The 26,294-nt window shown below is 39.8% G+C and overlaps 4 protein-coding genes across 4 annotated transcripts; 2 read left to right on the forward strand and 2 right to left on the reverse strand.

Annotated features, from left to right (window-relative positions):
• Positions 1-1,585: 1,585 nt before the first annotated feature.
• Positions 1,586-3,967, reverse strand: LOC134319760 (forkhead box protein A2-like). Its single transcript, XM_063001008.1, has 2 exons — positions 3,896-3,967; positions 1,586-2,729 (listed from the first exon to the last, which is right to left on the reverse strand). The coding sequence occupies exons 1-2, from the start codon at positions 3,965-3,967 to the stop codon at positions 1,704-1,706; spliced, it is 1,098 nt and encodes a 365-aa protein (XP_062857078.1). The 3' UTR covers positions 1,586-1,703.
• Positions 3,968-7,874: 3,907 nt separating this feature from the next.
• Positions 7,875-10,740, forward strand: LOC134320367 (protein CEBPZOS-like). Its single transcript, XM_063001726.1, has 4 exons — positions 7,875-7,913; positions 8,934-9,051; positions 9,387-9,431; positions 10,317-10,740. The coding sequence occupies exons 2-4, from the start codon at positions 8,934-8,936 to the stop codon at positions 10,397-10,399; spliced, it is 246 nt and encodes an 81-aa protein (XP_062857796.1). The 5' UTR covers positions 7,875-7,913; the 3' UTR covers positions 10,400-10,740.
• Positions 9,421-21,834, reverse strand: cebpz (CCAAT enhancer binding protein zeta). Its single transcript, XM_063001725.1, has 17 exons — positions 21,667-21,834; positions 19,024-20,513; positions 17,370-17,601; positions 17,115-17,274; positions 16,870-16,964; positions 16,073-16,126; positions 15,439-15,541; positions 15,271-15,339; positions 15,117-15,183; positions 13,786-13,889; positions 13,606-13,666; positions 12,686-12,870; positions 12,573-12,593; positions 12,386-12,481; positions 11,652-11,722; positions 10,794-10,875; positions 9,421-10,577 (listed from the first exon to the last, which is right to left on the reverse strand). Exons 1-17 carry the CDS (start codon positions 21,826-21,828, stop codon positions 10,426-10,428), a joined length of 3,204 nt encoding a protein of 1,067 aa, XP_062857795.1. The 5' UTR covers positions 21,829-21,834; the 3' UTR covers positions 9,421-10,425.
• A 635-nt stretch (positions 21,835-22,469) lies between these two features.
• On the forward strand, positions 22,470-26,256 carry ndufaf7 (NADH:ubiquinone oxidoreductase complex assembly factor 7). Its single transcript, XM_063001010.1, has 10 exons — positions 22,470-22,668; positions 23,368-23,516; positions 23,602-23,682; positions 24,008-24,118; positions 24,297-24,510; positions 24,875-24,933; positions 25,106-25,219; positions 25,301-25,444; positions 25,657-25,830; positions 25,914-26,256. The coding sequence occupies exons 1-10, from the start codon at positions 22,599-22,601 to the stop codon at positions 26,145-26,147; spliced, it is 1,350 nt and encodes a 449-aa protein (XP_062857080.1). The 5' UTR covers positions 22,470-22,598; the 3' UTR covers positions 26,148-26,256.
• Positions 26,257-26,294: the final 38 nt, after the last annotated feature.

The raw sequence follows: 26,294 nt of genomic DNA on the forward strand, positions 1-26,294 counted from the left end.
CAGTCTCCAGATTTAAACCCTGTCCCGGTGCTACAGAAAATGCTTCTTTATCTTCAGTGAAAGGGTCGGCACAAGTTCAGGTTTTGGAGACTGTTGATTCAGACCCTGTGTGAGATGAGCATTAGGCTGTAAACAGTGACCATGAAAAGACCGCAGTAGCAGCAGGAATGTCACACCATAGTGGTAAAAAAACACCTTGTCTAGTCCAGTACTCATGAATTCAGTGCCATTTCATAGCATGCCAAGAAGGTGGTGTCATAAAGGCTTTATGTTTTTATGCCTAAACCCCCCAAAAAAATATAAATTTAAGATATAATGAATTCCCCTGTACAGTCTGACCATATCTGCTGGTTGATAAACCCCATCGCTGGCCAAGTACGGCAGCAAGACAAGCTTCATACACCACATTCTACTCACTGATATAGATTCTCACAAAGAGTTTTAACACATCATTGGGGAAACAGATCACTACGCCCTCTGTATTTCTTTACCACCCGTGCCGGTGCCAATCAGCTTATATTTCTGTAGTATTTAAATTGTGTGAAATTGAAAGCAAAAAGAGAAGCAGCAACATCCAATACAAGTATACATCAGTGCAATTTAATAATGACGTACAATTCTCTACATTTATATACACAATCAAAAAATCATAAATTACAGTATGAACAAAACAAAATGACTCTTTTGAGTTTGTTACAAGGCTTCTGTTACTCTGAATGTGATTTATTGTAAAATCATCCAGCAGACTGAGACTGAGAAGAGCAAAAGAAAATTCAGGGCAAAAGCGCCGCCTCACAGCAGTTATTCATCAATGAAATCTGTCAATACATGTTAAGATAAAGTGAGGGTGATGATGTAAGTTCTAGGGCAGATGTAGATCAGAGGCTAAAATACTAGACTAGTAATCAAAAGGTTGCTGGTTCAAGCTGCACCATATTAAGATGGATCAAGATTAATCTTTATAGTTTATTTACATTTTCAGGATTTAGCAGACGTTTTTATCTAAAGCGACTTACAGTTCTTTGACAGTATATTGTCTAAGCAATTGAAGGTTAAGGGCCTTGCTCAAGGGCCCAACAGTGGCAACCTGGCAGTGGTGGGGCTTGAACCAGCGACCGTTTGGTTACTAGTCCAGCACCGTAACCTCTAGGCTACAACTGCCTTCAGAAAAGTTTATAAATTCTGGGGGCCAAAGGTGATTCTGTTTTGCATTTTCTTAGATTTCATACAGTCATTCTTTCATCATTATAACTCATATAACTATTGATTGATTAATTGGTTGATTGATTCAATCAGTGCTCCACTTGGCAAAGATTAAAACACTGCAGATTATGATCAAAGCCAAATGGACGTTTAGTTAACCAAGGCATGTTTATCTTCTGATCCCTGTTCACAATGGATATATACATGTATATAAAGAAATGCTTTATGGAACATTACATAGCCAAAATTCAGTCAACACCTGACCATAATGTTGTTGGACATTCAGATACATACCCGCCCTTACAGATATTAAAGCATTGACTCGTCTGGATTATGAAACACTGTCTGTGATTTATGGTAAAATCATCAACGTTTTCCGAGACAATAAACTTCATTGACCTCAAGTTCATAACGTGTAGTGATTGAAATGTATAAGAATGTCAGTTGTATAAGCGTATTTTGTCCATTACCTGGGTTAAACTAATAACTAATGAACAGTTTTATGCCCTGTTGACACATGTTGGTAGCGGATAATACGAATACTCTGATGAAAGTACTGAATGATCGACACTGGTCCTGGTGGGCATCATCGGCGGCCCATTCATCGATGAACTATAGCTGACTGAGCAGTGCATGGCATGTTCGTAAGTCTTCATGTCCAGTTTGTGGTGCTGCTGCTCGCTGGACATGAGGTTGTGGATGGAGAACGGGTGGTCGAAGGAGTACGTGTGGTGCTCTGGTTTTAGGTGCGAGCCGTGCATGAGCATGGGATGGTGTTGAGGCAGATGCTGAGGGAGATGGTTGTGATGAAGGTGATGATGATCACCATGGTGGTGGTCCTGGTGATCAGTCTGATGCTCTGGACTATGAACCTCTTTCAGATCAGACATTTCTGCATCTTTATTTGGAGACGTGTCTCGAGGAGGTTCCGTCTCATCGGGCAGTTTCATCTCAGACTCCTTGTCTGCCTGCTTGTCGCATTTGAAACGTTTCTGCCTGCGCAGATAGCATCCATTCTCAAACATATTGCCTGAATTGGGATGAAGTGTCCAGAAGGAGCCTTTACCTGGTTTATCTGGTGATCTGGACACTTTGAGAAAACAGTCGTTGAAGGAGAGCGAGTGGCGCACCGAGTTCTGCCAGCGCTGCTGGTTTTGGCGGTAAAAGGGAAACAAATCCATGATCCACTGGTAGATCTCGTTAAGTGTTAGCATCTTAGATGAGGACTGTTGAATGGCCATGGTGATCAGTGAAATGTATGAGTAGGGAGGTTTCGCATGTGTGTAGCTCCTCCGGTACCCTTTTATATCACGAGGCCTACCAGCAACCTGACTGTTTGTGTTTATGTTTGGATAGGAAGCCAGGCTGGACGTCATCCCGGTGCACGTGTTGGTTCCAGTGTTTGTTGGGTGGCCGAGTCCTGCAGGCACGTAACTTGTCATGTTCACATTGCCTGCACAGCTCACATAGGCACCCATAGAGTTCATACCCAGTCCACTGGCCATGTTTCCAACTGATGTGTAGCACTAAAAAAGGAACAGAAAATACGTTAATATATTATAAGCAGTAATAACGAGTAATGAACTGTACAAATAAGTCATAAGCAGTAAAATATTCTCATATGAAATAGGAAGTAATAATTAATTGATAAAAATAATTAATTAAGAGATAGGTGACAATGTATTTCATATAAATTTTAATGTAATTTGAAAAGTTATCAAGAAAAGACAAGACAAGGTTACTATTCTTTTTTATGCTAATATTGACTACTCAAATTATAGCATATTAAATATAAAAAATACAAATATTACAAATATAAGAAACAGAAATACACAACAAAAATGAGTTATAATGTAAAAAAAATAAGTTAAATGTATTGCTGACATTATATTTAAATATTAATAATAATAATAATAATAATAATAGTAGTAGTAGTAGTAGTAATAATAATAATAATAATAATAGTGATAATAATAATAATAATAATAGTAATAATATAATAATAATAATAGTAATAATAATAATAATAATAATAATAATAATAGTAGTAGTAGTAGTTGTAGTAGTAATAATAATAATCAATTCATTTGTTTTTTGTTTGTCATATTTGAAAACAATACTAGGGCTATATTAGGTTTATGACAATTTTATTAAAGGTATTATATAATAAAGTATAATCATATATACAGAAATAAATACAAATAATAACGTGTGGACATCATGTAAATGCATTTTACGACCAAAATCCTCAATTAAAGAAAAATTGTGTTCGTGTATTATAACTGATGTCTAAAACTGAATCATCTTAATTAAATAAAAATATATAATTACAGGTAAACAGAGACAACACTAGATGTTTATATTTAAAAATCGATTCTCGTTCATTCCTTATTTTTTATTTTGTGGTCTATAAGTTAAATAAAATTGCCTAAATAAATAAAACAGAAGTGGAGTTTTCTTATTAATATGTGCTCACAGTTTCGATAAACGAACAAAAACTTACTTATCTATTTTTTTGTATTTTTATTAAACAAATAAAATGCGCGTCGTGGTGTGTGTGTGTGTGTGTGTGTGTGTGTGTGTGTGTGTTTGTGTGTGTGTGTGTGTGTTGCAGTTTTTCGAGTCAATATTTGATGACAGAGTTAATATTGTCTCAGCACTAACATAAACAGTGAGGAGGAAATAAAAGTACCTCAGGTTCAGAGTAATACGCGCTCCAGTCCGGCTGCTCATGATGCGCTTCCATCTTCATCGCTCCCAGCATCATGTAGAGTTTAAATCCACTTCAGAAGTGGAAGGAATAGAGGAGAACCTGCTAAAGACTGAAGCGGAGTGTGTTCAGCAGTGTGTGGTTAATTGAAGCTCATGTGAGACTGACTGAGATTTCAGGTTTCTGCGCTCTTACGCACTTGTGCGCTACGTCAGTGTTTCCCAATCAGCGCCCACAGAGAACCCCCCACCCACCCGTGACACACCCCACCCATACACACACACACCCCACCCATACACACACACCCCACCCAGCACCCCTGGCTCAGGTAGGATGGGAACAATGTGGATTGATCCGATGCAGATTTGACAGAAACGTTTCCACAGGCGAAATGGTTTGAAATGAGTTCAAACTTGAGGAAATTTATTCATATCTTAAACCTGCTTAATTTTGGACAGGCTCGCTGTGGGTCCGGTGCCAACCTGAAATACTGGGAAAGTCACCAACCTTTATAAAGGCATCATGCACTTACTACGGATAAGGTAAATTTCCAATATCCAATAAACCTTCTGCATGTTTTTGGAGGGTTTAGAAAACCCACAAAGACGCAAAGACGAACACACGAACCCAGGTTCAAGGAGCCACAGCTGCACCACGTTGCCACCCTAATACACATAGAACATGTGACAGGCCAATGTTATGGTCTCAAAGAATCTGAGAGCCTATCATGTTTCAGTATGCAAATAAATCAGGATGATTTTTGTTCTACACTTTTTAAATTAAATGTTTCATTTTGGAACTTTTAGCAGTAAAGTGTATTTCACATTCAAATTGTCTTTCTCTGTTTTTAATACTTACAGTATATCTTGATTCTTTTACTGGCCACTGTTTTATATGATTAATTTTAATACATATACTTATTAATTATTTATTTTAATTTTTTATATTTGTTTTTTATGCATTTATTTAATATTACAAATGTTTTTATTTAGTATTTCATTTTAGGCTATAGCGCACACTGGTGGTGGTGATTCAGGAGGCTCAAAACATGGATTTGAGTGCATTGGGTTATTTGCTTTTCTGTATGATAAGAAGGTGATTCCTGATTTGAAATCAGCCCTGTGTTTTGCTTTTTAAAACACTTCAACCCAGTGTTCACATTTCTGACCCCGAAAACGTCCTGTCAACAAAATTCCAAATTGCGTTCAGTAAACTTTGAATCTGGGCTGCAGTAACACATGTAGGTTACTGATTATGGCCACTGAGATTTGTATTGCATAAACAACAACACACAGGTCAGCAGTTAAGGTACTGGAGAACATTTAAATTTTTGGCATTTAGCAGACGCCTTTATCCAAAGCGAATTACAGTTACAGTCCGGACAATTGAGGGTTAAGGGCCTTGCTCAAGGGCCCAACAGCAGCAATCTGGCAGTGGTGGGGATTGAACCAGCGACTTTCTGATTACTAGCCCAGTACCTTAATCATTAGGCTACCGTTCGTACAGTAGTAATTGAAAGGTCACTGGTTTAAGTCCCACCACTGCCAGGTTGCCACTGTTGGGCCCTTGAGCAAGGCCCTTAACCCTCAATTGCTTAGACTGTATACTGTCACAGAACTGTTGGATAAAAGTGTCAGTTAAATGCTGAAAATTTAAATGCAACAAAGAAATAATATTAACAGATCACAAAACCTTGTTTTCACATGTTTATTTTCATCTTTAATTTATTTTCATTCAATGCTTGATCCTGGTCAGGGTCATGGTGGGTTCAGTGCTACCTGAAACACTCAGTGAAAGAAGAAGAACACCCTGGACATGGTGTCAATTTATTACATGGCAAGACATACTCAAGCAGCCAGTACACCTTTTGCATGATTCTGGAAGGTGTTCAAAATACAATACCCAAAGAAAACCCACACAAGCATGAGGAGAACATACAAAACACAGACAATGACTTAAGGTAAGTACTAAACCCAGGTCCTCAGACCCTTGTTGTTGTGCAGTATCCACTTCTACCAGCTGCACCAATGTACCACTGTACCAGTGGAACTTAGACATGGCTCCTAAATGATGTATTATGTATGGTGTCTCATTTTTGTCACTGTTTCTTATTCCACACTTTTACTGGCAAGTACCTTGTGTTACTCTTTAAAGGATCAGTCGAACAGCACTATGTGTATTCCAGTACATCTTTTCTCATGAGCGTCTCGTGGCTTAAGCAGAAACAGTGTGAGGTCCGAAGGATCAGTGACAAATCCAGTCTGTGTTTATTTACCCAGGCACGCCCCTACAAGATCCCCATAAATCTGGCCTTTATGTGCCGACAGCTAACGGGCTAGCCGCTGAAGAGATCCCGGCATGACCGACCTACAGATTAGTGTCCCATCAGCCTCCCGCAGATACAGACAACACACCTTCACAATCCTCCCGCAGTGAAAACACAATGGGCTTGCTGGGAAGAAACAGTAGCCTGGTGGGGGGCCTTTAACCCTCCTGTCTTTTAACCACCCACCCACCCACACACACAGATTCACACATGCAGTCATATAGCTCTCCCATTTCTGGAATTAACCTCACCAGACTGGACGGTAGGTGATGCAGCTAGTACCGTGGCTGCTGCACAACAACATACATCTGGGAAATTGGGAAAATTAGCTGCTCTTAACTACCCATGGGTCCTTTAGTAAGTGGGTATTGTCTAGACATGGGTGAATTCCTGACTTGCACTCAATGAGTCCAGGGGATAACAGACCCGCTGCAACCATAAAGAGAATAAAAATTAGTAAACAGGAGTCAATCTTGCTGGGTCATGGTTGATTTTCATGACTTGTAATTTGACATTTGGTTGGTACAGTGACACAATAGGCATTGTTGCTGTTGTAAAACTTTATGGATCCTGATTTAAAATTTTCCTCCAGTTCTTCTATGTGTCTCCATGGTTTTGTTGGCCTGTTGTTTCCTCTCACTTCTAAAAAACTTGTGTCACCTTTATTAATCACTATGAATATGAATGTGAATGATTTTTTTTTGGCATCTAGCAGAGGCTTTTATTCAAAGTGAGCAAATACAATGCAAGCAATTGAACAATTGAAGGTTAGGAGCCTTGCTTAGGTGCCCAACAGTGGCAAATTGACACTGACTAGAACGAGCATCTTTCTGATCTCTAACCTAGTACCTTAACCACTAGACTAGTACTGATATTTGCACTGAGAGTATGTTAAATAGCAGAAAGCAAAAGTGTCTGAATACGTGTTTCCTCTCAGTGCAGATCATGAAAAGGTGAATTGTAGAAAATGAAATGACTGTGTAATAATAATAATAAAAATAATCACCATCATAATCATAATAATTATAATACTAATCCTAAATGATAATAAAATAAATCATTAGGGTGGTTTGGTACCTTGTTTAATTGTGTTCTGGCATTGCATCAGTAGGTCGGGTGTCACCTAATGGGGTCGGACCCACCGTGACCATAACCAGGTTGGAGTAGTTGGTAATGAATGAATTATAACATTTTGCAGAAAAGGCGCCATCTAGTGGAGTGATCTTACTCTCGCAGGCAAACTGCAATATGAGTGTAATAAACCAGTAACCAACAAAATGGTCCACCATACAAAAAATGGACCATGGAATAGAAACAGGGGGGTAACAGAGTGTACTGATCAACTTATGGTCTACGTTTAGTGCTTGTATACCCACAAAGTTTAGTTTAAGTCGTAGGTATGCCTACTAAAATAATAAATAAAGGAAGCCCTGGCGCACTTTCCAGTGTATTCCTCCGCCGGTGCGGTGTATTCCTCCGCGCTTTTTCCCCACCCGTATTAACAAATCCCGCCCCCTTACTGTGATTGGCTGGTAGTCAAACCTCCGTAAGCTTTAGAATAATTGTTCAATCAGAAACAAGCTGTGAGTACGTGTTAGCCAATCGTATCGCAGAACGCCGGCTTGTGTGAATACGGGTGGGGAAAAAAAGAAACGTGTTTTCAAGAACGTCAAGGTGAGTGTTGTATGTTTACATAAATTATTGTTTAAAGTACATGACTGTTCTCTTTCAAATAATGCACCCTGTCAGTATGTGAAGGTCCACTGTTGGGATTAATATGTGGCTAACCCTATGATTATTGGCGTTTTGTAACGTTATAGTTTCCCCATTTCCCATTTTGTTCGGTGGCTCTATTTCTAAGCAACTTAAATCCCAAGATCATCTGGACAAACATTAGTCTGTGATTACAATGTACATGGAACAGTTGTCGCAGCTCTGTTCAGGGTTATTACTCCACATGCTTTGCTGTAAGGAAATATATCAAGATGTATTCCTCACAAAAATCATCCATCAAGCTGCTGGAACAAATGTTACTGTTCACAGTCAAGCCAGCTTCACATTGCACTGGCGTTAACGGCTGCTGTGCAAATCAGAAGTCTTTCACGTCGGTACTCCGGTTTCCTTTTACCTCCCAAGAAGTTGCAGATAGATGGTTTGGCGACTCCTATTGGCTCCTAGGTGTGAGTGAATAGGGTTTGTCCTAATCTGATCGTGATGAAGAGATAACAAAGACTTCATGGTTGTTGACTTAGTGCTAGAAATGATGCTGATTGAACCAAGGTTGAGACAAGTGTTCCTTATGATGTGCTCAATTTTTGTGTGAAAACATCCAAAACCCTGCCTGGAGCACTGTAGGGAAAAAAGCTGGTATATGAGAGTATTTTGTGCATGTTTATTAATATAACCATTTGGTTGGTACAGTATATAAACATTATATTTATTCGTAGTCCATTGCTGTAGTCCATACAGATGACTGACAGAACTGTGTCCTCCTTATAGCTATCTATAGACTGGCTTTTGGTCATTTACTGGGATTTCTGTGCGTGGGCGTAACATTTTTACTGGATGGATAAAGGTTATAAATGCTGCCTTAATAAATGTACTGTATGTAATAGACTGTTGCTTGGGTGGCGCAGAAGTCTGTTATGCTTACCCACCGCTGAGAATTCTGTGCCCTGTCTCATTGTGTTACAGATGCCCCCCAAAACAATGGAGCCCATGGCCAAGAGGATCTTCAAAGGGGTTCTCTTTCTGGAAGTTGTTGGTGTGTTCGCAGCTTACGGGCTCTTCTACAAAATGAACACTAGCCGAGGTAATCTTTTACTTCATTGGTAAGATCTTCACACTAGGGATGTTGGTGATTAATCAGATAACCGACAAAGAAATGGGTTAAATTTATTTCCAACACCTGACACTTTATTTGAAATCAGAACCAAGCTAAAGATCTCTATATACGAGAGCTCACACTGCTGATTTGAGACTCACTTTCAGTGTGCATGTGGCATTTTCTTTTTCAGATCTGCGCATGGATGAGAAATTGGCAAATTTGCATCCCTACTTCATATTAATACTTTTCACGACATGTACAAGTATAAAGAGATAGATCTCTCATTCTTAAATGTTTTTTTGGTCTTTTATTCTTGCTAGATTTCAGAGGAACAATGAGCAAACATTTCCCCTCAGTTTTGGAAGGTAAGTTCTTTTATTTTAAACAGTCATTGTGCCAAAATCAAGGAGGTGATGAAAACAGGGTTCTTATTCCTGCTTTCTCCATTACTTGTACTCAATATGCAATACAGATTTATAAGTATCTGACCCATTTCTTACAGTCTATTTGTGACACTGAATGTTTAAGATGGTACAGAAAGGGAATTTACGTAAAATCATAACACATTTTGTAAAATGTACACTCTTCTGCATAAAAAATTGAACACTCCTGGTCAAATGACATGTTGTATTGATACACCTGACCATGAGCTTGAAAAACAGCCACTCTTCTAGGAAGGCTTGACACAAGACTTTGAAGTGTGTCTGTGGGATTTTTTAACCATTCAGTCAAAAGAGCATTTGTATGGCTGGTCACTCATGTTGGTCCAGAAAGCCTCAGTTGGTGTTCCAGTTAATGCCAAAGCTGTTCAGTTGGGCTGAGGTCAGGACTCTGTACAGGCTACGAGTTTGTTGTTATAAATAAGGTAGCATTTATATATTCATCCATCAATATCTCGCAACAGCTTTTGTACATGGGTAGGTAAATAAAAATCACTTTGTTTAGACACAGCTAAAACCAAAAATCCACCCAATGCATCTTTTACTGTTTGCATTGAACTGTTTTTAATATTTACTTTAAGTGTTTTTGTAACCGTACATGCTGGATTGTATGTCTTTAAACATGGACACTTCAAAGTCCTGTTGTATTTCTATTGGTATTTAACCTTTCCACTCATCAACAGTAAAATAACATTTATTTAAAAATGTACTTTTTACATGTTTAATCATGTTCGTATCAACTGTCATTGATTGGCAGTTCAGCATAACCAGAAATGGTCTGAATAACACGATCTTATCATTTTCTTTCAGTTTATTACAAGTCCAACGAGTTGGCCGGGGTCTACGGCATCAAAGAAGCAGATCAGGATGCTTGGTCCACCAAACAGCAATAAAGGTTAAATATCTGAGACGGACGTCTTCAGTTCTTCCTGCCGGGAGTCTTTCTGCCCGGTTTTGCTTTCCCAAACTGTTTTTTCTTTTTAAACATAGTCTTCTTCCTTCTGAGGGACTTGACATCACGTCCTCGGAGCCAGTCATCACGCTGAGCCTCCCATTTCAACTGTTTGACACCTGAAGAGAGAAAAACAAAGACACGTCGAGTCAGGAGACGGAGACTGTTCAATCCTGGTCATGGATTTCAGCTTCCACGAGATGTGAATTAATATTGATGTAAATAAAGACCTGGAACCTGGCTAGCATCTAGCCACAATAATATATAATCTGTGATATAGTCTATGATGTGTGTGGTTTTTTTAATAGGTAAAGTAGAATTGGTTTGATACTCACTGGCTTTGTCTTTGTTGGCCATCGCGTTCATGCCGATGTTGTCGAATTTGGAATCGACGTGTTCATCCAGCATATCTCCAAACTGAAAGATTATCACAATACTAATTACTTCAGGTTTAGAGTATTTAGAGTACTTTATCTTTTACACAATGCCATTTTAAGTCCATGCTTAGTTAAACATCTATATAAACAGACGACAGCATTTATATTTTTAATTAGGCTCCCAATAACAGATAATCTGACCATCTAGGGTAGATGGAACGCCTTTATTTCTATCTACAAATACACATGTACAGTACAAGGAAATTCTTTTTCCATCCATCCCAGCTTCAGCCACTGTATGGCACCCTTGGAGCCGAGAGGGTTGGGGGCCTCACTCCAGGGCCCAACAGTTGCTGGCAGAGCCGGAATTCAAACCCACAACCCTTTAATTATTGGCCCTAGGCTCTATCCACTAGGCTACCACTGTCTTTCACTGTTTATTAAAGTAGACTGTATGTACAGGTATAGAATAACATTTATTATATTTGTTATATTAGCCTGTGGCGATCACAACAGATGCCATAAACCTTATTACATAACTCTAAATTGTTGTTGTGGATGTTACCTCACTCTGTTCTGGCCTCTATTATTGTTTTATATTTTGAGTAAATTGTAAGTACAGACCAAGCATAACATTTCACTGATTTACAGCCGATTTAAGTTGTAAAAGGAATCACAACTTATAGCTAATGTCACCTGATGTGATGTTTATCCTTCTCAGATCAATTTCTCAATAATTACTCCCCCAATTTGTTTGCCTCTTAGCTATAGTGATAGATCTTGCAAAGGAACGAGCAGTTTAATAACAGCACTTACTTCCTCAGCTGATGCAAACACTGCCGTGTCAGCCAGCTTTCCTTTCTTTTTCTTTTTGCCTGGGTTTGGACCTACGGCATGAATAGAATTATGTTCACGTCACATATAGAAGGTGTTAAAAGCATAGAGTTAAATAAAATGTGTTCTGACATTTCTGAAAAATTAAAATGCCTTAAAGAATTAGGTGGGCTGACCTCCGGCCATTTAGTTTACCTTTACAATCATTCACTTGTTAGTAATTTAGTACATGTTTCTACCCTTAATAAATCGCCTTTTATGCATCAGTATTAAAATGTATAATATCTATAAAACATCTGTAACGTATAGAATCTCAGCTGGGCGGCTGCATGAACAACGATTGGCTGTTGTTAATAGGGTTAGGGGCAAGTTGGTACATGTGTCCTCATAACTGGTGCAATTACGACCCCTGCTGGCTGATTGATGGCGCCTGCATAGGGCTGAAGAATAATGCTGATCAGGGTGTGGCTCCGTGCACAATGCTGATCGGTATATACTCGACTCGTGCGGGTGAAAAATGCAGTCTGTACTGAGCACATGTCGGAGGGGGAACATGTGTCAGTTGAGAAACGTCCTCCGTCAGCGGTGGAGGGTTGATCAGGGATGCAATCAGGGTAATTTGACACGACTAGATTAGGGGGGAAAAGGTTGGGAAAAAAAGTTTGCTACAGCAGCCCTCGCTTAACCTGATTTAACTAGCGATGTTTGCGTCTCACCCAAAGATTCAGAGAAGTCCAGATGAGATGATTTCCGCTTCCCCTTTTTGCTTCCTTTGCTCATTTCTGGTGGCTCATCCATGTCCTCCTCAAAATCTTCAAACACAACGTTTATTTAGTACAAACGTTCTAAATTCATAGAAATTCACAATGACAGGAAAATTAAATACAGGATTAAGAAACTCACCATCCTCCTCGAGCTCTGGGACTGTAAAATAAAACATTAAAACCACTTTTAGCTTTAGTACAAGTTTAGTCTAAATGATATGCCAGGATTACAGAGGAACATTCCACACCGACCTTCATCATCATCATCTCCATCTGGGTCCATGAACGCGCCACCGTCTTCTTCCAGCTCATCTCCGAAATCTTCCTCGTCCATGCTTCCTAGAGAGAGCTCCTCGTCGTCCAGATCGTCGTCAGAGTCCAGGTCTGAATCGGACGCCTCCTCTTTCTTCTTACCTTGAGATTTCTTCTTCACGTTGCTACGACAGACGTTTACCATTTTAAATATGGCATTTTAGTCATCAATTAACACTAACATAATTTCAGCACATTTTCTGTAGTCAGATAATAAAAACCTCTCACATCATGTCAAATTATAAAGCAGATCTGTGTAATTAAGCTTTTGGTGGTGAAAACTGTATACACCGATTAGGCATAACATTATGACCACTTTCCTAATATTGTGTTGGTCCCCGTTTTGCTGCCAAAACAGCCCTGACCCGTCGAGGCATGGAGTCTGACACATTTCTATCAGAACCGGCATGAACTTCTTCAGCAGTTTCAGCTATAGTAGCTCGTCTGTTGGATCGGACCACACGGGCCAGCCTTCGCTCCCCACGTGCATCAATGAGCCTTGGCCGCCCATGACCCTGTCGCCGGTTTACAACTGTTCCTTCCTTGGACCACTCTTGAAAGATACTGACCACTGCAGACCGGGAACACCTCACAAGAGCTGCAGTTTTGGAGATGCTCTGACCCAGTCGTCTAGCCATCACAATCTGGCACTCGTCAAACTCGCTCAGATCCTCACGCTCGCCCATTTGTCCTGCTTCTAACATCAACTTTGAGGATAAAATGTTCACTTGCTGCCTAATATATCCCCCCCCACTAACAGGTGACGTGACGAAGAGATAATTAGTGTTATTTACCTGTCAGTGGTCATAATGTTATGCCTCGTCGGTGTATATTAACTGCATATAAAAACACCAACTTACCCAGCGAAGTCCAGGTCATCATCCTTAAATTCTGTGAAGTAGCTGTCACCCTCAAACGTGTCTGAAATGCAGATTCATTAAAACATTACAAAGCAAAGTTTGAAAATGGATTTAAAGAAAGTAGCTGCTGCACAAAAGCCATCAAACCTCAATAAGCTGAAATAAGCGTGTTGAACTTACCAAGCAACCTGTCAAACTCGTCATCATCCACATCTTCTATGCTGTCTTGTTCGTCTCTCTGAGGTTTCTTAAATATCTTCTCTCCCTCACGCTTCTTAAAGAACCTAAACAAGAGGAAAGGAAATTATACGCTGTAAAAATAATAATAACAGAAATTACAATGATATAATTAGGGATGTTATAATCGATACCATTTTTTCCCAACCGAGTACGAGTACAAGTACATGTATTTTTGTACTTGCCGATACCAATACCGATACCTATTTACCTATTTTTTTTGACAAAAACACGTGAGAAGTGACGAGACGTTTAATGAGACCACGTCCAAAAATGCACGTCAACAAGTAGCGAGTGATCAAAGTGTTTGTGCGCTGACGTGATGAAATCAAGGAGGAAAAATAAATGAATCTGAGTGGATTTGGCAACACGAGCAGCACGGATTGTTCTGTAGTGAGTTGGAGGTTAATAAATATTTTTGCAGTGTCGGTGTTTTGTTGTTATGTTTTGTAGAGAACGATCAGGTCAGAAATACTGTAAAACGTGTGTGTGTGTGTGCTGGTGTATTCTGATATAAACTATATTATCCCCCCCGTCCCACCTGTTTACACTCCTCTCCTACGCGTTTCCCCTCACACCGTATCCCGTGTTCTCATTGGCTGTTCGACATGTCACTCATTCCCAGTCGCACATCTCAGATCAGATATCTGACGTGCTAGAAAACTCGAGCGGTCGGTGACCCGGTTGGATCGAGTTGTTGGATAGTTCACACTCAGCGATCGAGAGCCGAGTTTTGATCGCCGAGCGAACGCCGAGTCGCTCCCGAGCCGGCAAATCTAGCGCCGACCAGCCGCCGAGCGAAAATCAGGGCAAAAATCGTGTAGTGTGAACCAGGCATAACGCAGCAACGTGCACTAGGTATCGGATGTTTAGTATCGGAGCCTCGTTTGCGAGTACGAGTACAATTTAATGAGCGCGGTATCGGGTATCGGGACTCATGCATCTCTAGTTATAATACAGCTGTACTAGTCTAGTAAGGCCAGAATTCCTGTAGTCACTCAAACCTGTGCTTTAAAATAACAGAAGCCAAATCTTGGTTAACACTTCGACCACAATAATTTTGAAATAAGAGGTTTGGCACAAGCTTGAACTGTTCTAGAATTGGCAGTGTGTCCGAGGAAAACCCAGCAGTCAATCTAAAATAGCAATAGAACTCAAATGAACCAGCAGATTTTAGGTGTTTGGGAGATGATGCATAAAAATAGGAACTGCCAAGTAGAAAAATTAGGAGGGTAAATTATTTTTAATAGGCGTGAATATACCAATACACATACCTGTAGAAGAAGACCTCATCCACGGGGATCTGGCATTCTTCTTTGGCCAAATATTCCTCACAGTTTACTGTAAAATACAAATAAAAATACTCATATCGGCCCAATCAAGTTCACATATTAATATTAAAGCATTTTTGTAGATTTCTGTACTAACCGGGTAACGAGCGGACGTTATTCATGGTCTGTTTGTGTTTCGGCTGCAACACAACAGATTCTGTGTTCTCTGTAACAGTAGAGAGATAAAATAAGTGTAATATAAAATGCAGAACGGCAGTAATTAGAATAGCACATAATAAAACGAGAATATTTATTCTCTACTTACGTTTGCCCTTCATTTGTTTGGGGTTCCTAAATACGAAACGATCCAGGAAGCGAATAAGCGTGAAGTCCTGCAGAGGGTCTCCGGAGTACTTGATGTACTCACCCTGAGGAAAGAGAAAGGTCTTTTTTTATTTTTATTTCTTTTTCTCTGTTTTTACTTTATCTGTATTTACTATTTATCTATTAGGATTTTAACATCATGTTTTACACTTTGGTTACATTCAGGACAGGACAGGGAGTTACTGGTTACACAAGATTCATCAGTTCACAAGTTTAATGTCAAACACAGTCATGGACAATTTAGCATCTACAATTCACCTCACTTGCACGTCTTTGGACTGTGGGAGGAAACCGGAGACACGAGGAGAACATGCAAACTCCACACAGGAAGGACCCAGATCGCCCCACCTGGGGATCGAACCCAGGACCCTCTTGCTGTGAGGCGACAGTATTTAACAGAATAAGAAGAAATACTACATGGCATAACTGATCAGCCACTTCAGCCTTTTTTATTTAGTGCCAAATCAAATATGTGGTTGAATGATGCACTGCAGAATCATTTAATAATTCCTTCATTTAGATGAAAATATCCAATTTTATTTAAATACGTAGAGTCGCTTGATTGTGACACTTACCTGCAGGAGGGTCTTGGCAAACAGAGCCACAGAGGGGTGGAAATGCATAGCGAGCTACAACAGAGACAACAAATGAGTTTGCATAGACAGTAATAATTTGATTTGATCATTTTTGCTGTAATCCCATTAGACAATAATCAAATAAAACAAAGCAAAATTGTGTTTTTGATTAGTCTGTCTATTGTTTATTTGATACTAACAAAGTTTAATACAAAACAGCTTTTAAATTATATTGATCACACGAGCATAAACCCAATAACACATTCACTAAAGGTTCTATTAACCAGCACTACACAGGGTCCAACAGATAATGTTTCTTTACTGTATGCAGTGTAACGTAGCAAAGTAAAGTAATCTTAGCTTTTAGAATGGTGCTAACAAGTTTCAGAGTCATTAAGGCATAAGTTTGTAAAAACAACACATCGAATACACAAATATGTTTTAAACAGTGCTGCTTTATGGCTTGTTTTTTTATGATGTATAAAAATAATTCAGGTTGTAATAATGTATTAGCTGCCACCATGGTCATTATAGCGCGGTACTGTGTTTAGTTCCAGTTTTTATCCTTCGTTATGATTAATGGATGGATGGATGGAGTCCTATTGATAACATTCGATGATTTTTACCATGACATGCTAACATACTCCTTGGTATATTAAATATGTAATTTTTCCACAATAAACATAAAATAGTTAAAAACACAATGAACCACCAGTACAAAATTGAACAAATAAACAAATAGTTCAACAATGTGCTCCAGGTGTCTATAAAACCTTGATGTATTAATTCGTTCTCACCTTTTGCAGTTCCCACAGGGTGCTGTGATTGGCTCCACAGTACAGAGGGTTTCTATGAATGGGGTCGTACATCTTCACATTTTTTCCTACTGCACCTGATTCAGGGTTATTAATAAATAATCAACATGCACGTCGGTATCACTACATTAATTTGCACTGTCCAATTAACATTTTACATAAGATTTGAACCCTGGATCTTAGCAAATCTCAATAAAACACCAATAAATACACAATGTTGTAGTTACCCTCCAGGTTTTGGTGATGTACCCATGATGCTGCTGGTTTGGACCGTTCAGTCTTTTCAGCCTGACCCTCTTCAACTTTATCAGCATCCACAAACCGTTCCTCATCATCATCTTCATCATCGTCTCCTTTTAGGTCTTGAAATTTTTCCTCCTCTCCATCCTGACGTGTTAAATGTTGTCATGCATTATTGTATTATATAGAAATAAAGATATCCATTATTATATGCCACAGTGTGATCCTAGACTGTAACCTACCCCTTCTTCCTGGAGGAGAAGCTTAAGTCCGGGTTTGGCCTTCATGACCTCCGAGACCAGGAAGAGCGCTCCGCAGGCAAACGTCGGACTTTGTTCACAGCTCACCTGCAGCAGCCTTTTCACGAAAGCTTTAATGCGACGCAGCACAATGTCAGCTTTCAGAGATTTATACAGCAGGTTGAGGAACATGCTCTGCCTCGAGCTTACAGACAGTCCAGGGTCCAACAACTTCCTGTGAGGCAGGGAGACACAAAGATGATTTGCAAAATTCAGTGGTTCACCTTTCCAGCTTTCTGCAGGTAATCTAACATCAAGTTCAAGACATTTTCATGGTGCTGCTAGGAATTTTAACCAAGATGGGATTCACCTATATCTGCTCAAAAAATGCAGTCGACAAATGCTTATTTTATTTCGGCCCATCTAAACAGATTACAAGTTTGACTACACTAAGCATTTTGGATTTGGAAAGAATGGAGAAGGTGGAAAAACACCCAGATACACGAACTGGCAAAAAAACAGGTCCATCTGCTGGGCCAGGTCACAGGTGTCACTGTCAACAGGTAAGCTTTATTTTGGAACTAGTGCATGGCAGAAGGTGAACGTTTAATGCGTGTCATTTTATTGCATGATGGGTATTATGTTTGAGTCTGCTTAGTCAAGTCAACTTTATTTCTATAGCGCTTTTTACAATAGACATTGTCTCAAAGCAACTTTACAAAATCCAGGACCAACAGATACAAAAACCCCTGTTGAGCAAGCCGAGGGCGACTGTGGCAAGGAAAAACTCCCTGAAAATGACAGGAGGAAACCTTGAGAGAAACCAGACTCAGCAGGGCCCGTCCTTCTTGGGTGGTCTGGAGGATAATTTAAATAAATAGGATTTACACAAATCATACAAACACAGAATTAAATGAACTAAAAGTTATAACTGGCAATTAATAAATAAATAAATAATAATAATAAGAGTTATTATTCGGTCTAGTCTGCTTAGTGTATCTTGTCTTTATATTATGGGTCCATTTTATATTTTATAAATATATATTTTATATTTTGATGGCTGAGAGGAAGGTTAAAACTGTTCTTGTGTTGTCTTGTGTAAGAATTTCTTTTGTGGTTTTAGGCATGTGTATTTGTCTTTCCTTTGTGTATTTGGGGCGTTCTATTAGGATGTGTTTTATTGTAATAGGTGCTTGCCTGGCAGATTTCACAGGTTGGGGGGGGGGGGGGTTCTCCTTTTATCAAGTGTAGGTGAGTTATGACAGAATAACGTAAGAAAAATTCTTCAGCACAACCTGAAACCATGACACGGAAGGTAAAAGCTCAGCTGTAATCAGGTGTTCCAGCTAGACAATGACCCAAAGCGCACATCAGAACTGGTTTTGGAATAACCAGTCTAAAATGAAGTACACAGATTGGCATTCCCAATCTTAGGAAACTCAATCTTGAAATAAAATTTGGATAAGCAGTACGGTCAAAAATTTGCACCAAGAGCATGTTGTTGGGTATTAAAAGCAACAGAGACAGATAACCAGGAACTAGTCCACTTTTACACCTAATATTTACATATTCAAGTCTAAAAGAAAATGAAATAAAATGGCTTACTAAAGGTTCCAAACAGTACTATAGATATATCTGGGCACTTATTAGTACTTACCTGTAGAGAGCGACGTAGTAGCGATCAGACACCGTCTGCTGTGAATCCATCACCTGAAAAAGCAGCATGAGCGCCTGCACGGCGGTGCTGAATTTCACCAGGTGCACCACCTTAAACAGGGTATCCAGCTGCTCCCTAACCTTCTCATCTCCTGCCTTGGTGTAAGGGTATGCCCGATTCACCCCGCTCAGCAGGGCACCCAGCATTTTCGACTCCACCTCCTTCTTCTTCACACAGAGTTGGAAGAACGTGAAGTAGACAGTGATGAGTTTGCTGGCAAGTTCAGTCTCCTCGTGGCTCAGTATCACCTGATTGAGGAAGCAGGCAGCGTAGTACTGAGCCTTGGAGCTGATGTTGGGTCTGAACATCAGCCGCTCGACCTCGGCACAGACCACCGATTTCATCACCGGATGCTTGTGAAGGAGCGTCTCCAGCAGGTACGAGGCTTTAGACGCAATCTTGTACTCGGGATCGCCTAGTTTGTTGACGACGTGGCACAGGAGGGCTTTTTCCTGCTCGGGTCGGTTGCAGAGAAGCTCGTGAGCTGTCGTCAGTGCTTTGGTTTTGGTGGCGAGGACAGAATCGTGAGCCAGAGCGTCTAAAGTCGATGTAAACTCTGCAATCTGGAGTTTTAACTGGTGCTCAAAATACCAAAGAAGAAGGCGCCTGTCTCGGACATCCCGGTTTCCACTGGAACGCTGCTCTAACTCGTCAAACGGGCGCTGAGCAAAGGTCCTGAGCTTACGGTTTTCTGGTAACAAATCAGATAACATGAGCTCCTTGAGAGTATCCAGAGCCATTAGTCCTTGTCTACGACTTCCTTTCTTCTTTATTAGAGAGACCAGGTTCTCAATATGTTCAAGGCAATGCACTGGCGCATCCTGGATCAACACGGTCATGGCTGCCATCCTATCCGCAAGAGTCCCGGTCGATACGACACTCTTCATCCATGCTGTATTCGCTCCTTTTTGAAAATTTTTCTTCGTTTTATAGAGATCAGTTTCTGACTTTAAGAGCTTCTGAGCTAAAGCTTTGTACTGTGAAACCAGCGATTCATCCTGAGGTGATGTGTGAGCCTCTGAAGTGTACTCTATATCGTACCACTTTCCGCCAGGTTTGACCAGCAGCACCAGCCGAGGGTTAAACTCAAACAAACTAGCATCCTTCTGCTTGGCCTTCTTTCCAGGAGCCTCATTTTTCTTAGTTTTGTCACTGATTTCTTCTTTCGCTGAAGCTGCTTTAGCATCTTTCTGAGCTTCTTTCCTCTTGCTTTTCTTTTCCTCACTGAGTTTTTTTCCTTTCTCACTGGGTTCCTCAGAGGGTTCTTCTTCGTCACCCTGGACAATCTGTTGATCTAAATATTTGCGGATACCCAGCTTTGTGATGAACTCCGCCAGTTCGCCAGTTTCCAGATCATCGATTGCACCTTTCTTTCCACCATTTATCAGCTCAGTGTTGTCATCAACAGCGTTAAGCATGACATAGTCCGACTGGTGACAGATAAAGCAAAATAATCATTTAAACAGTTACAAAAAGGTGGTGACACTGAATTCAGGTCAAAAACTAAATGTACAGATGGTTATAAAATGCCACAATTGGTATAGTTTGGTAAATAAATTCATTTTTTAGGTGAATTTTAATCCCACGTTACACTAAACAAAATGTATCCAGCATAAGCGTTTAGGAACTTAAGCGGGCATCATGGTGGCTCAGAGGGAAGCACTGTCGCCTCACGGCAAGAAGGTCCTGGGTTCGATCTCCAGGTGAAGCGGTCCAGGTTCTTTCAGTGTGGAGTTTGCATGTTCTCCCCATGTCTGTGTAAGGGGTTCCTTCGGGAGCTCCGGTTTTCTCACACAGTCCAAAGATATGCAACATTTCATGACTGTGTTTGAAATGAAACTTATGAAGTGATGAATCTTGTGTAACCAGTGATTACCTGTCCTGTCATGAATGTAACCAAAGTGTGTAAAACATGACGATAAAATCCTAATAAATAAATAAACAAATAGGAACTAAAGCAGTAAATCAACTTTCTGTATTACCAGGCTATAATTATGAAGTGACACTTCATAAAATGTGTTTTTTAACAAGAAGGCGTGTACAAATACAATTAGTCAAATAAGACAAAGAAATGAAATGTCCATATCCACTATTAGGACAATAAGTTAAAGACTTAAATCGACCAGAGCTGTAATAAACCAGCCTGGATTATAGGACACAATTGTATCCTTATTTATTTATTTATTAGGATTTTATCGTCATGTTTTACACTCTTTGGTTACATTCATGACAGGAACGGTAGTTACTAGTTACACAAGATTCACCAGTTCACAGGTTCCATATTAAACACAGTCATGGACAATTTTGTATCTCCAATTCACCTCACTTGCACGTCTTTGGACTGTTGGAGGAAACCGGAGCTCCCGGAGGAAACCGGACGCAGACACGGGGAGAACATGCAAACTCCACACATCAAAGTATACGTTCCAATTATTCAATCACAGAAAAGTAACATAAACAGAACAACCCAAGACTGCCATGACATGCATGTTTGTGAATTTGTAAGCAGCCTGAACTGCGCACTGATACTACACACGTGGGCACCACTTGGTCAGAAAGTGGACACGAAGATTTCAGCTTTACCTTAGTTCCACCCAACCGCAGCACATCATCCAGAGTGAATTCATCCTCCTCCTCGTTTTCTTCATCATCGTCTGCCTCGTCGTTTTCATTTTCAAACGGGTCGTTTTCATTTTCGGCAAATTTTACACCCTTAGCTTGCTGCCTTTTGCCTTTGGGAGCCATGCTTGAAAACACGTAGCGGTTCTGTCCCAAATCATACAAATCGTGTACATATAGTGCACTACGTAGGCTACAAAACCCGATTCTTCAAGGCTTCTAAGTGTAGGACGTAAAGAGGGATTTGGGATTAGACCAATATGTTGGCGAACCCAGGTCCTGATAGAAAAAATGTATTCTGTTGGTTAAAATATTATTCAGCATAAGAAAAAACACACATAACTTTACGTTTATGTGAACATTAAAATAAAACGCGTATTTTCTAGTTTAAATTAAAGTTTTATTTTACAGCGAAACACCTAAACAGTTCTAGTGTTTATGTTCTAATAGGACCTTTCCAGGACGATCCAGGCTAGCCCAGCCTTTTGTTATCGGTTGTATGTCCAAAAACAAACTCTTCACTAAATAGTGCACTAGTTGGTAGTTCAGAGATTATACATCAAAGCGTGAATTTGAATATATAGCGCCTTAGAAAATATCACGAAGTATTTTAGTACTAACTGTTTAACTTCAGTATTTTATTAAACGCAGAGTAGTCATAATGCGTTTAAAGTGCTTAGTGAATAGGGGCTGTGTTTTGAACACAGCAACTGAACATCACAACGCGCATGCGCATACTGTTTTGGCATGGTAGTGTAGACTTTACTGTACAATGTGTCATAGACCTATTACACACGTTCTTACTAATGGATTTGTTAAACCTTTTCAGAGACTGAACAGATTTAAAGTGCATCAATGCTTCTGTAAATAATATTGAATGTTTATATACATTTCAAATGGGAACGGTTCTGAACATGATCAGAGTAAGCAGGACAACATTGAGGTTTCTTGCCCCATCAGTAAATGGTAAGAGGGATTAATGACCTTCACATTAACGTATGCATGGACTGGATTTTAATATATTACTATGAGTAGCAAACTAGAATTTCTTACATTTGTTACGTAGTGACAGGACCCATTCTGAATATTAGGGGCCCCTAGGTGACATTCCGTGTGGGGGCCCCCAAGTACAGATTTTACATTTCATTAGAGAAACTTTCTAAAAATTAATGTGCAATTTATTGTGTAGAGTGTAAGTCTCACTCGTGCTCATATACATTGAAGTTTATTTATATAAACATTGTAAGGGATGGGTTAATAATGCCAGATATATGAATAAATGAAGCATATATCTCTATACATACTGCAGCATAGATTATTTAATGATGTGATGACTTATTATAATGTCATTTGACTTTCATTTGCCATTTAAAGACTGCAGTGCTAAAGCCACATTCTTTTTGCCCATTTAATTAAAGACTAGTTTGATTGCGCCCATTAAAATGGTGTGGAGTAGTGGTCTCTAGCCATGGTTGGAAGGAAAAAACAAAACTTTAACCTCATGCCAAGAGTACATTTGTGTAGATGGTAGTAAATTAATTACAGTTAGCATAAATATAACAAAATTGTACTGCTGTACATTTAGTGGGTGTCCTAAGCTTTAAAAAGACAGTATTCATTTAAATTAGTCTCTAATCTAATCTCAGTCTCTTATCTGTTTAACAGACTGGGCCAGGATGTTAAGCAGAAGTTTTTGTAGCTCCTCATCAGAAAAACATCCCTCCATGCTGAGACACCTGACCTCAAAAATCACAGCTACCGGTCCCATCACGGTGGCCGAGTACATGAGAGAAGTCCTTACCAACCCAGTCTCGGTAGCTGTCTGCTGTTCTTTATGTCCACTGTAAATACATTTAATCTGTTGCAGTATAAACTAAACTTTGTCTGTTTTGTTAACAGGGTTATTATGTGAAGAACGATATGCTGGGAGCTGATGGTGATTTCATCACATCACCAGAAATAAGCCAGATTTTTGGCGAGGTTTGTCATGACACTGTTGTACATGCACAGAAATTATTGTGTATGAATTATTAAAATAGCTTAAAATGAGGTGGCACAACTGATGTAGTGGGTACCCAAATGCGCCTGGGTTTTTGGAAGTTCAGTCTAAACCTACGGTCACCATGTATGGGTTTGTCCTAGAGTTTTTTCTCACTTCTTGAAAACAGCAGATAGATTGGATGCTCCAAATTGGCTCGAAAATAAAACAGTAACATTCAATAAGTAACTGGAAAGGAAACACATAATAATGTACGTGGGCTTGGGTACTTATCAGGTATCTATTTTATTTTTTGTTGTGTTGTAGCTCATTGGGATCTGGTGTGTGAGTGAGTGGATGGCTGCAGGAAAACCTAAAACACTTCAGCTTGTAGAACTGGGACCAGGACGAGGATCATTAATCAGTGACATCCTGAGGGTAAAACAACTTACATATGTTGTAAATGATCTTAAATAAATGGTTTATTTGCAAAGAAAGGGTCTATATAGACATGCTTTTAAAGGTGTATTGGGTAATGTGCTTGGCTGTTAATCCAGTGTCATTGTATTTTTAATAACTTGGTGTATTGAAGTGTGTGTGTGTGTGTGTGTTGCAGGTTTTCCATCAGTTGCAGTCGGCACTGAGTGGATCATCAGTGTCTGTACACCTGGTGGAAGTAAGCCCGAAATTAAGTGAGGTCCAGGCTCTCTGTCTGGCTGGAAAACACACACAGCTGTGTGTGAGTGATGAAGAGTCAGTGTACCGCACTGGCACCACACACACTGGGATTCCTGTCTCATGGTACCGCAGGGTAGAGGACGTTCCCAGAGGTACGCACCAGTAAATGTACTAAATATGTATACAAACCTTTGGGACATCTTGAAAAATACAATATAAACAAGAATGTGTTGTTAATTCTCTTGAAACTTTATTTAACTGACAAAATTCAAGCAAACCAAGTTATTAAAGACATAACTTGCACACGCTCAAAATAATTGGGACACAGGCCAAATAAGAATGAAAAGTTTATTGTATATTCAGGTTACAGTGTCATATACAATAATAGTACACCTCATCTATGTTACTATCTAATATTTTTGCTTTTCTCTTACTTCCCTACATGTATTCTTTATACATTGTAGTCATTAATAGCTGATATGATTAATAAACTATATTTTTTGTTAATTACAATAGGTTTTAGTATTTTCTTGGCCCATGAGTTCTTCGATGCCCTGCCCATCCATAAATTTCAGGTGTGTAACGTGACCTCCAAGACAACACTGCAATAAATGCTGAACAGTCCAGTGTATAGCAGAAAGGGAAGAGGGATTTGAATAGTGGGGCCAATACTTCCATTACTGGTACCAGTTTGTATACAAGAACTGACAGGTACAGAAAAAACAGTCTATGTTTAATGTGTGATAGAGAACAGAGAAGGGCTGGAGAGAGGTGATGGTTGATATAGACCCTGAGGAACCCAGTAGGCTCAGATTTGTGGTGTTTCCTGCTCCCACTCTCGCCTCCTCGACACTTATACACGTGAGTCTGCATTTAATTAATAAGACAAGAAAGATGTGACAAATTTAAGACAAGTCCTTGAATGAGGGTTTTTTGCCGTAGCCAGATGAACAGCGGGAGCATGTGGAGGTTTGCGCTGAGGGTGGAGTCATCGTTCAGAAGCTGGCCGGTCGGATCACAGAGGATGGTGGAGCGGCACTAATTGCAGACTACGGTCATGATGGGACAAAGACAGACACTTTCAGAGTGAGCTTCTGAATAATAAATAATCTTATTTGTCCCTAGTTTAAATATAGTTTAGGGAGCTATGTACTTTTTAAACTCACTGTATATTTGTGATGTCATTCACCATTATTTCAGCTTACAAAATAAAGGTGTGTAGTATTAAGAGTTTTAGAGGTTCACAGGTTACTACATTTTAAGGCTTCTAAACTAAACAGGTTTGTTTTTCTCTGAAGGGTTTTAGAAAACACAAACTTCATGATGTCTTGGTGGCTCCCGGCACTGCAGATCTGACTGCAGACGTTGACTTTAGCTATCTGAGGAGGATGGCTGGAGACGCTGTTGTTTGCTTCGGACCCATTCCGCAAAGAGACTTTCTCAAGAACATGGGCATCGACACCCGTCTGCAGGTCAGCAGGTCCACCACAATATATTACTCGTTTTACTCATGTTTTACTTAGAAACCTCTGACCTATAATGTGATCTCACTTAGGCACTGCTCAGAAGGAGCAGTGACACCTCTACCCGATCTCATCTTATTCATGGATACAAGATGCTGACCGACCCAGAGAAGATGGGCCACCGGTTCCAGTTCTTCTCTTTGTTGGCTCCCAGTCGTCTGACTCCGCATCAGGAACAGGAAGAAGCGAAGAACATAACGAAGGGAAGTAAGAGGCCTGCAGCACCACTGCCTGTCGCTGGGTTCACTGAGCTTGACCTGCACTGAACATAAACTCTGATGTTAACAGCAAAGTGAATAAACAAAATGAACTGTGGCAAAGAGCGCAGTTTGCCAGAAAGTACACACTCTGTTTGTATTAAATTTGTGGTTGACATTGAATTTCATGATTGATTTCGTATTGAATGTCATGAT

Source organism: Trichomycterus rosablanca, chromosome 9 (assembly GCF_030014385.1).
Source record: "Trichomycterus rosablanca isolate fTriRos1 chromosome 9, fTriRos1.hap1, whole genome shotgun sequence".
NCBI classification, from domain to species: Eukaryota; Metazoa; Chordata; class Actinopteri; order Siluriformes; family Trichomycteridae; genus Trichomycterus; species Trichomycterus rosablanca.

What these genes read in the sequence shown, in the direction of transcription:
- LOC134319760 (XM_063001008.1), bottom strand. Translation starts at nt 3,967, where the DNA reads ATGCTGGGAGCGATGAAGATGGAAGCGCATCATGAGCAGCCGGACTGG. An exon ending in CGTATTACTCTGAACCTGAG is followed by an intron (nt 2,730 to 3,895) that starts GTACTTTTATTT and finishes TTCCTTTTTTAG; the next exon opens with TGCTACACATCAGTTGGAAA.
- LOC134320367 (XM_063001726.1), top strand. Translation starts at nt 8,934, where the DNA reads ATGCCCCCCAAAACAATGGAGCCCATGGCCAAGAGGATCTTCAAAGGG. An exon ending in CAAAATGAACACTAGCCGAG is followed by an intron (nt 9,052 to 9,386) that starts GTAATCTTTTAC and finishes TATTCTTGCTAG; the next exon opens with ATTTCAGAGGAACAATGAGC. An exon ending in TTTCCCCTCAGTTTTGGAAG is followed by an intron (nt 9,432 to 10,316) that starts GTAAGTTCTTTT and finishes ATTTTCTTTCAG; the next exon opens with TTTATTACAAGTCCAACGAG.
- cebpz (XM_063001725.1), bottom strand. Translation starts at nt 21,828, where the DNA reads ATGGCTCCCAAAGGCAAAAGGCAGCAAGCTAAGGGTGTAAAATTTGCC. An exon ending in TTCTCCTCCAGGAAGAAGGG is followed by an intron (nt 17,275 to 17,369) that starts GTAGGTTACAGT and finishes TTAACACGTCAG; the next exon opens with GATGGAGAGGAGGAAAAATT. An exon ending in CGAGTTTGACAGGTTGCTTG is followed by an intron (nt 13,667 to 13,785) that starts GTAAGTTCAACA and finishes TCTGCATTTCAG; the next exon opens with ACACGTTTGAGGGTGACAGC.
- ndufaf7 (XM_063001010.1), top strand. Translation starts at nt 22,599, where the DNA reads ATGGGAACGGTTCTGAACATGATCAGAGTAAGCAGGACAACATTGAGG. An exon ending in TAATCAGTGACATCCTGAGG is followed by an intron (nt 24,119 to 24,296) that starts GTAAAACAACTT and finishes TGTGTGTTGCAG; the next exon opens with GTTTTCCATCAGTTGCAGTC. An exon ending in CCTCCTCGACACTTATACAC is followed by an intron (nt 25,220 to 25,300) that starts GTGAGTCTGCAT and finishes TTTTTGCCGTAG; the next exon opens with CCAGATGAACAGCGGGAGCA.